Here is a 10,802-nt window from a genome sequence, read left to right on the forward strand (position 1 = left end):
CTACTTGAATATGCTTCAATCTATTATGAGATTAAGTGTTTTCATGGAGATTAGTGAGTAGTTTCCTTAAGAATTCATGGGTTAGGGAGATTAGAGTAACTTAGTGAAGATCTATGGTGTTATTGTATTAGATCCTTGTATGAACTTGCTTGTTGAGTATTTTTAATGCTTGTTTAGTCTTGATCACTCTAAACCTGATTTCTAAACACTTCTCATCAGACATGATTAGATGAAGTGTTTGAATCAACTCAACTAAGCTCTAGTGAGATTAGCCAAGGACACTTGATGTTAAAATTGCTAGATAGTTATTAAACTTGAACTTAAAGATTGCTTGATTGAATTAAGCCAAAGACATTTGATGTTTAATGATTTCTAAGCAAATGGACATTTACCTAGACATAGGACTTGTCTAAAATTGTGTTTAGACTTAAGAGATTACTTTGATTGAAAGCTTGTCACCTAGATTGGATCTTAGTTACTTGAAGTCAATTCCCTTAGCCCATGGATTTACTTGTTTATATTTCTAGGATATTAGTTTGTTACAAATCATCTATCTTCTTGTTTGCTTAGATTAGGAAGGTTTGTGTATTCTTGGTGTTATAAGTCTCTAGTTCTCTGTAGATTCGATCCTAAAATGCTACAATGACATACCATTCGATTGTGGTATTGTTGGCACATTAGGTTAATTGGTGTGTGCTTAAACGCGTAATCAAGTTGCCTTGATTCATAGGCGATTAGCTTATCGTCCTGCATCAGCACACAACCTAAACCAACATGAGATGCATCCGTACACAGTGTATGGTTGGTTAGGCTTAGGCAAGGCTAAGATAGGTGCAATCGTTAAAGCTTCTTTTAAGCTTTTGAACGCTTCATCGGTTTCTATACTCCATTCATAGGCAATCCCTTTACCGGTAAGACGAGTCAAAGGCTTTGATACGCTTGCAAATCCTTGGACAAACTTTCTGTAATAGCCGGCCAATCCGAGAAAACTTCGAATCTCGGTAACAGAAGTTGGATGCGGCCATTTATTAATAGCAGCTATCTTTTCTGGATCGACGGGAACTCCTTCTTCTGACACTCGATGTCCTAAGAAGCCAACTTCTCTTTTCCAGAAACGACACTTACTAAACTTAGCAAAAAGCTTTTGATCTCGCAGACGCTCTAAAACTAGTCGTAGATGCCTTTCGTGTTCTTCTGCACTTCGGGAATATATGAGGATGTCATCAATGAAAATGATAACAAACTCGTCCAGGTAATCCCGAAATACTTCATTCATCCATCGCATAAATGCAGCCGTGGCATTGGTAAGACCAAAAGGCATTACTACAAACTCAAAGTGTCCATAGCGGGTTCTAAAGGCAGTCTTCATGATATCGGTCTCGGAAATCGGAATCTGATGATAACCCGAAGCTAAATCAATCTTCGAAAACCAGCTTGCACCTTGTAACTGGTCTAACAGCTAATCAATTCTTGGGAGTGGGTACTTGTCTTTTATGGTTACGTTATTGATTCCACGATAATCAATACATAACCGCATGCTTCCGTCTTTCTTCTTTACAAACAGCACGGGTGCTCCCCATGGTGATGAACTAGGACGTATGAAACCCTTGTCTAACAAATCAGCTAACTGCTGCTTCAACTCAGCGAGTTCTGCTGGTGCCATTCAGTATGGTGCCTTTGCTATTGCAGCTGATCCGGGTTCTAAGGTTATACTAAAGGGGTTACTCCTAGACGGCGGCAATCCCTCTAATGCCTTAAACACGTCCTCATATTCTCTGACTACTGGTATTTCTTCCATGTTCTCCTCTTTCTCGTCTTCTACTGGTCCAGCAACCAAGGTCACTAAGTACACTTCTTCACCCTTCTCCAACAGGTTTTCAATTCTCAAGGCTGATACTAATGACACTCCAACACTTGGTACTACGCCATGGTAAGCTAAAGGGGTTTGGGTATCTCTCTCGAAAACAATCTTCCCTCGACCACAATCAAGGTGAGCTCGGTAACTTGACAGCCAATCCATCCCTAAGATTACCTCGTACCTCTCTAATGGGAGAACTAACAAATGAACCGGAAAAACCATATCTTGGATAATGATTGGAACTCTTAGAATACATCCTTCAGTTTCAAGAACTTGATCTCTGGGAGTTAGAACGGGAATGGATAAATTCACCTTAGTGAATTCTTCATCAAATCTAGATGCTACTTCGGGAGCTACAAAACTATGTGTTGCTCCCGAATCGAAAAGGATATGGGCAGATATTCCACCCATAAGAAAAGTCCCTGACAATAATTGACTTTACCGTCAATTACTTACGCAACCACTTTTATAATATTTCTATATCACTAATTCACCAATCATATAAAAAATTATGCAACACTCAATTGGATAAGAAAACAAACCTGAAATCGGACCCTGAGGTGGTCCGGGTCCGGATGGTCCTGGTAACTCTAAATCGTAAGCCCTACCAGCAATGGCTGGACGCTTAGCAGGAGGTAAGGGTAAAGGTGGGTTAACTGGTCCAACGGGTCGAGCACTCGAAAGAACAGGCTGAGCAAGATGAGTGCGCGGACATGATGTCGCGTAATGTCCTCGCTCTCCACACGTGAAACAAGTGATGTGAGATGGTACAGCCGGTTGGAACTGTCCCACGTTCGGACAATCTCGCCTAACATGGCCCAGCTGGCCACAAGTGAAACAAGTCAGGGCTCCTCGTCCTCGCTGCATAGCAGAATACGGCTGAGGATGGAACGTAACAGATGGACGTCTAGGTTGTGCGGAATTGCTAGAAGAAGCTCTCTCAGCAGCAATGGCCTCCTCAACGTTCACAGCACGCTCAACAAGATCAACAAGCCTATGAAACTCTACTGTCTCAAGTCTGCTCCTGATATTTGGGTTAAGTCCTCGAAGGAACTTACGGATAATCATCATCTCGTCCTGCCGACCATAGTGGACATACTTCCTGAGGCGGGTGAACTCTACCTCATACTTCCTAATATATAATCCTCCCTGAACTAGCTCCATGAACTTAATCTCCAAACGATCACGGGCCTCCGGTGGGAAGTACTTTCGAACGAACGTTGTGCGGAAGTCAGCCCAACACAGATCGAAGTCTCCAAAGTTCCTCTCTACACATAACCACCAACTGATGGCGTCCTTCTCTAGATAGTAAACAGCCACGTCCTTCTTGAATTCTTCTGGACAACTGGTTGCAGCAAAGTTCTGCTCGAGATTGTGAAGCCACGCATCAGCTTCAAAGGGATCAGTGCCTCCCTTGTAATGCTTGGTCCCCAAGTTCTTCATAATCATGACTATCTTCAGGAAGTCTGGATGAGAAGTGGTAGGTACTGGACCTGGCTGAGCACGCTGTGCGTTACGCTGTGCGTCACGCTGTGCGTCACGCTGTGCGTCACGCTGTGCATTCAGTGCTTGATGTTGAAAATTCACACTCTCAGCCATCTGTTCTAGAAGTGCTATTACAGCTGGATCAGTTGGCGCTGGTTCAGGTTGTGCTGCTGGAATAGGTGTGGCAGGGGCTGGTGGAATATGAGCGGCAGGAGATGCAGGAGCTGCGGGATGATCTCTGTGCACTGGACTATCGTGTACCACATTCACCTCGATGTCCATGAAGTACGGGTCTGGAGACAAAGGCATGTGCACTGGTGTCTGATCATATGACCATTTAGGCGGGTCATCAGGAGCTGCGGGATGATCTCTGTGCACTGGACTATCGTGTACCACATTCACCTCGATGTCCATGAAGTACGGGTCTGGAGACAAAGGCATGTGCACTGGTGTCTGATCATATGACCATTTAGGCGGGTCATTCTCAAAGCTAGAGCCCGAAGGTGTAGCCTCAAAGCTAGGAGTTGGAAGTGGTGCCGGAGTAGATGGTGGCGAAGAGTCTGAAGATGATGAAATAGGTATCGGTAGATAATCTCCACAACGTCTGCCCTATCTCGGTGGCATCTGCAACGAAAGATCATGGTAAGTTTCTACCCAGGTCTATCTATTTCTAAAAGAAGGAACAAACCAGCATATGCTAATTATCCTTGCGACACATTTTTGACTCGAAAATTATTTGAAACAAGTCCCATTCTAGCATCGTATAACAATGCTCTGACTCTATATATTGAAACCTATATTTTAGTGTTGTTCTAAAATTTCTAACCACTATCTACATTTTTATTAATGTATGTTAAACTCTATTTCAAGGTACATGGGCATCTTTTTAATTTTTTTATCAATAAATTTAGTAAAACTTCAAAATACTATTTAAATTGGTGGACTAACTACTTTAAAATCACTATTTTCAAGAGAAATAGAAACAACAAAGGTTCCAAACCTCTTTGAACATCATCATATGTTAGTTCTGGAGGCAAATATGCTTGAAAAAATTATTGTCATATTTTTTGAATTTTTAGAAACCGCTTATAATCTATGGATTGAGAATCCATTACTAATTTTAAATGATCCTACAGGGTCACACACCTAAGCAAATTGGATTAATACATAAATTGGAGTTTCATTTTTAGATATTATATATTTGATATATATAATTACAGTATATATGTTGGATGTGAATTGTCTTAATATGATTAAGTCAATTAACATAATGGACTTGGGCCATTCTCATGTTTAATGAGATTAGGTCACGTAACACACATATATATATATTGCTTGGAAGTGAGATACTGATGCTGGCCGCATTACGTCTCAGCACGAGACAGAGAACGTGTTCTCATAATCAAAAAGAAGAAAAGTGTTTCTTCTTAAACAAGCAATGGAGAAATCCAATAGAGACGAAAGTGTTCGTCTAATTTGAGATATGATCTCAACGGCACTCGCATCCCGATCTGATCCAGTTTGTGTGCGTGTGAATACTGGTAGAGACACGACGTTTGGAGTGCTTGAAATCTCGACTTGGTTTATTCATCTTTCCGCTGCGAATAACCAGGTATATTTGAAATCTTAAGATCTATATTTATTTCAGTATTTGCATGAGATTTTAGGCAAACCGAATTCATAGATTGATTTATAAATAGTTATAAACTGGTATGAATTCCAACAGTGGTATCAGAGCCTGCATGTATAATATTGAAATAATTTAGATAAACAATCTGTGTATAAAGATATACATGTGCATTTAGGACTGCTAATTAGTTTGTTTGATTTGATCAAATCTGATTAGTATAATTGAACGAAACTGTTCGTTGTGAACAAACATGTATAATAGTATATACGGTTTCGTTGATAGTAACTTATCAATTAGTGCATTTGTTTATCGAATATTTTATTGACTTTGTCACATAATGCAAGTATGTGACTTGAAGTTTTATGTGCATATGTAATAACTGATTACTTGTGTAAATAAAATACGTATTTTAAATACCCATATTATATCAAAGTGTTGATATATATATATATATATACAAATATATTTATAAGATTGATTCAGTTCAATCGTATTAATCTTTTAACTGAATTATAAATCTAATTTGATTAGAATCTAATTATAAAGTTAAGATTATCTAATTAATAATTAATAATTTTAGTTAGATTAAATTAATTTAATTATTTATAATTCAACTAAAATATATATAAGACTATTTATATTAGATATAAATTTTAAATATAAGTTTAAAATTGAATTAAAATTTGTTTCTCAATTAATTTCAAGTACTTTTGATGTCTACCAATCTTATCAACTATCAAGGCTCGTTTCGTTGTAAGATGGGCTTGCCAAAGCAAGGTGACTGCAATTACATGAGTGAGGTGGATGGTAACAGTTACCATGTGAAACAAGATTGGTTTACTTGACTAGACTATCAAAACGGTTTTGGGCTTAGAGACATAGGTTAGATAAGATATAAGATATTGTCTGACAACCAAGAATTATATTGGATATAATTAGCAAAGTGTTGCTTACCTAAATAGCTAAACATTCGGGCGATGAGCCAAAGCTCACTCGAATTTTAGTGAAATATGGATCTTGGATTATTTTATTCATTTGAGGAAATTTTTTGAATATAATATGAGTGGGTTCGATCTGGGTATCAACAGAGGGATCTTTGGAGGAATAAGGAAAGTTACGATTAGGCTCTACTAGAATTCGATTTCGAATGTAATCAATGTCGAATCACGAATATACGAAGGTAGTATCTCTGGAACTGAAGTTTTAATGGTTCCTTTCTTTATCATTGAGATTCAGAGACACAATCAAAGATTGGATTTTCTTGGATTTGGAAATTACGGTATTTGGGCATATCGGAGTGGCGACGTAATCTTGGGATTGAGATCGAAAGTATCAATCTGCTGAGATATCGTTTTATGTGGGAAAATTTTTTGGATGAAAAAAGGGAAAAATGGTGGCAATATAAAAGGATGTTAGGATCGACTCTCTTTTGTATCATTCTTACAAGAATCTCATCTTCTACTTTCAATATAACGGTTCTAACGTCGCTTACCATGACACAGAGCCAGTTGTTAAGCCATGGAGAGGAAACGAAGAGCGGTGAGAGTTCCCGGAAGAGACTGAAGATCTCGGTGGCGCATTTCGACAACTCCGCGCTAATCAAAACCTAGTCCAAAACTCTGATTGGGAGGTGTATGAACCCGGAGGAGCAAGACATGAAGGAGTTGTTCTTAAACCTCCCAAAGATCTGGAAGCTGGAGGAACGGGTTACTGGTACTGACTTGGGATTTGGTAAATTCCAATTTGATTTCAAAACGGAGGAAGACATTGATGCGGTGTTGAAGCTGCAGCCTTTCCACTTCGACTATTGGATGCTCTCCTTGGCACGGTGGCAGCCAAAGCAGTCAAAGCTCTTTCCTTCCGAGATAATGTTTTGGACTCGTATCATCGGAATTCCGCTGGAGTTCAGGATGGTTCCCACTTTCGAAAGGGAACGCTATTGGAAGAACTGTGGCAGTGGATTTGGTTCATATGCAAATCCAGGTGGTGATTAATGCGTTCCAAGAGCTATGCTTTGAAACTACTGTGGATTTCAAAGGAGTGGAGTTTTATGATGGTGAGGAGGTGGCGATCTCTTTGCGATATGAAAAACTATTTGGTTATTGCCAGCTTTGTTCTAGCCTGTGTCATAAGGAAGAGAAGTGTCCGCTAGAGAAGAAGAATACAAAGGCTAGTCCGGAGAGAAAGCAGGAGATCAGAGAGGGCAATGGGGGATGGCCAGATGGGGTAAGACACGACGACAGAGCTAGGAGTTACAAAGGCGTAGTCATCAATGGTAATGCGAGTCAACAGAACAAAGAACAAGATGGGCGGGACTATTACGGGAAGGGCAAAGGGAAGATGAGTGAAGCACAAGACTCTAAAGTAAAGGTGGCTGAGAAAGTACACAGAAGGTATCCTAATTATAATGGACACTACAGAGGAGATGGTGAGGGGTCGCGGTACAACTCTGCTCGCAGAGAAGATGCGAGAAATGGCTCTCAAGAAGGACAAAAGAAGCCCTCCTCAGAACAGACAAGAGCGCATCATTCTCTGAGTGGTTCACGGGAGGAAACTCGAGAAGAGGGTGAGATCAATGCCACGGGACAGGAGGACTCGATGCTACCTTCTATCTAGTTCCAGTTATAATTGGCTAAAATGCAAGCAAAAGGAACAGAGGTGAGAGTGGACTCTCTTGAGAAGGACAAGGGGTTACACATGATTGAAGGGGTAACAGAGGATCAGGAGGCTTTAGAAGAGGATGTTGAGATGGAGTTGGACGCAATTAATGCTACTTTACCGGAGGACGGCATTGAAATGGATGTAGAGGATGATTTTCAGACATTATCAGAGGAGGAAGCAGAAAAAGCCTCTCGGGATCAGGAAGAGAAGGTTAATATTCAAGAGGAGGAGGTTCTGTCGAGTGAGGCTGAGAACGTAAACGGACCGGGGGCAGGAGAGTTGGCGACGAGAAAAGGCACCCGTAAGAGGCTTTTCAAACCTTCTATCAACACTGCAGGAAGTATTAAGATGAGGATAGCCAATGCGTTGGTCTCTCCATGCAAACGCGCTGCAGCTAAGGCGGGACCACGGAACCCACCAGAGTGTAAGTGTAATAACCCTCACGAGCCAATAAATTTTTGGTCGAGAAAAATCCCGCTCGACCAGTTTTTAGTTGGTTCGACAAGGATTAATAAAAATAAAAATCGACCCGGTAGATTAATTTCTCGACGGGCCTGTCTTGTGGTCGAAAGACCTTCACTTGATAGTTTGGTCGAGTCTTAAATATTTTGGTCGAATTTTTATTAAGCTGGAAGAGATTTTCCGAGAACAAGACGGGAGCAAAAGACAAGGAATGTTTGGTTGAAAAATTATTTAAAATTATCGACCAACTTCCGAAATAATTTTAGAGCTAAGTTATGTCTTCCACCAGCCTGCTTGTTCAGTATTCAGTCACTTGACTTGCACCTGCCTGCTTACCTAGCTTCTTCAGTAAATGGCACATGACAATCACAAGCTGCCTGTGTGCTTGCTTCCTCCTTTAATTATTTATGATTGGCTGGAACTGCTTCATGGGAGGGAAAGGACAGCATGGTGTAGATGATGAAACAGGTTGCCATCTGTCCGCTCTCAGCCAAGCTTGGTTATGAGCTAAACCCTCATATGAAGTAACCTCAGGTTGTATTTAACTCTTCTCCAGCTGCTTCCCACGTTCTGAAACCTACAGAAAAACCTAGAGAATATCAGAAAGAAAGAGAGAAAGAAGGACAGAAAAATCAGTGAGAAAAATCCGGAAAATAAATCAAGAAAAAATTGGTGGTGATCTAATCTTCAACCCTAGCTCAGTTTGTTACCTTGATAAATATCAGAAGTCCAGCCGCAAGCTTACCTTGGAGAAGATGATCAGCTGAGGCCATCTAGTCCTTTGGTTCGTCTTGCTAAGGTGTGGAGCTTTGCTAGTCCCATCCTGTCCTTTCAGCTTTGTTCAAGAGGAATTCAAGTCTTGTCCAAGCCAATTTCAAGACTGTCCTTTAGGTGAGTCTAGACAGAAGATGAGATAGATCATGAATGAGTACATGATTGAGTTTAAATTGTAGTATCTCAATTAGATAGTAAAGTCTTTGAATCCTTTAAGAAGTGTATGGTGTTTACTTAGTGTAAACACTTATACTTAAAGATCAATCAAAGGTTAAAGTGAGGTTAATCATAATCATAGTACTTGTTCTCAAGTACTAATCTTAATTTTGAAATAATAATGGTTTTTATTATGGATTAATCTTGGTTTAATTAGGAATTAATCTTGGTTTAATTGAGAATTAATTTGAAATTAATTAAGGAGTAATCATGATTAATTAAGTACTAATCTTGGATTAATTAAAGATTAATATGAGATTAATTATGGATTAATTTTAGAATAATTATGGAAGTAAGATCACGTGAAGTCTTATTATTATTCAATATCCCTAAAGTCTCCGCATTACCGTGAATTGGTCCTGCGAACGGAACAAGGTCATGAAGACACGACGATGGGGTAGCTCCCTGGAGACCGTGTACTGCATGACGATGCAGTGTCAGATTTTTCATACCAAACATTCGACAATGATGGTGATGCTAACTCACTAGTCTCGGTTAGCCTTAGTGGTTTCTCGGGTCTAGTATATATATATATTGTATTATATGAGTATGGTAATGGGCGGGTGTTGTGGAAGTGATGTTTAAAATAAGAATTCACAATGATGATAGATATTAAAGTATAGTACTAGTACTTGCATGATCATGTATATGCATTTGATAATTGTTTGGTTTATTATTGATTGTGTTGTGATTCTAGATTCACTGAGTAAACTAGTTGATGTTGGAATTCATACCGGTTTTTAACTATTTATAAATCAATTTATGAATTCGGTTTGCCTAGAAACTTTTGCAAATACTGAAATAAATCTAGATCTTAAGGTTTCGAATATACCTGGTTATTCGCAGCGGAAAGATGAATAAACCAAGTCGAGATTTCAAAAGCACTCCAACCGTCGTGCCTCTACCGGTATCCACACGCACACAAACTGGATCAGATCGGGATGCTAGTGCCGTTGAGATCATATCTCAAATTAAACGAACACTTTCATCTCTATTGGATTTCTCCATTGCTTGTTTAAGAAGAAACACTTTTCTTCTTTTTGATTATGAGAACACGTTCTCTGTCTCGTGCTGAGACGTAATGCGGCCAGCATCAGTATCTCACTTCCAAGCAATATATATATGTGTGTTACGTGACCTAATCTCATTAAACATGAGAATGGCCCAAGTCCATTATGTTAATTGACTTAATCATATTAAGACAATTCACATCCAACATATATACTGTAATTATATATATCAAATATATATAATATCTAAACATGAAACTCCAATTTATGTATTAATCCAATTTGCTTAGGTGTGTGACTCTGTAGGATCATATAAAATTAGTAATGGATTCTCAATCCATAGATTATAAGCGGTTTCTAGCAAAATATTATAACCACCTAATTTTATACGATTGTCGAACCTCGATGTAAAGACTTTAACAAGAGTAAGTACAAATGATTTTAGGACATAATTCCCAACAATCTCCCACTTGTACTAGAATCATCTATTTTTATAATCCTTTTGTCTCTATATCTCGATCTCAGCATAAGGCAAGAACTAGTGTCATCTTTATTAAGCTAGATCATGTTTATCGAACTCTGATTTCTACTGATAAAAACAAACGACTGACATTCACCTCTTTTGAGCACTGCCATGCATTTCCCAGTATCAAATCTTCGATACGCCCACAGATATTTATCTCCCGTTATATGGGAGGGACAAATC

The 10,802-nt window shown here is 39.2% G+C and overlaps 1 protein-coding gene across 1 annotated transcript; it reads right to left on the minus strand.

Annotated features, from left to right (window-relative positions):
- Positions 1 to 1,663: 1,663 nt before the first annotated feature.
- Positions 1,664 to 3,784, minus strand: LOC106324042. The gene is made up of 2 exons (XM_013762069.1): positions 2,401 to 3,784; positions 1,664 to 2,280 (listed from the first exon to the last, which is right to left on the minus strand). Exons 1-2 carry the CDS (start codon positions 3,782 to 3,784, stop codon positions 1,664 to 1,666), a joined length of 2,001 nt encoding a protein of 666 aa, XP_013617523.1.
- Between the last annotated feature and the right edge of the window lie 7,018 nt (positions 3,785 to 10,802).

The sequence above is a fragment of the Brassica oleracea genome, chromosome C2 (genome assembly GCF_000695525.1).
Source record: "Brassica oleracea var. oleracea cultivar TO1000 chromosome C2, BOL, whole genome shotgun sequence".
In the NCBI taxonomy this organism is placed as follows: domain Eukaryota; kingdom Viridiplantae; phylum Streptophyta; class Magnoliopsida; order Brassicales; family Brassicaceae; genus Brassica; species Brassica oleracea.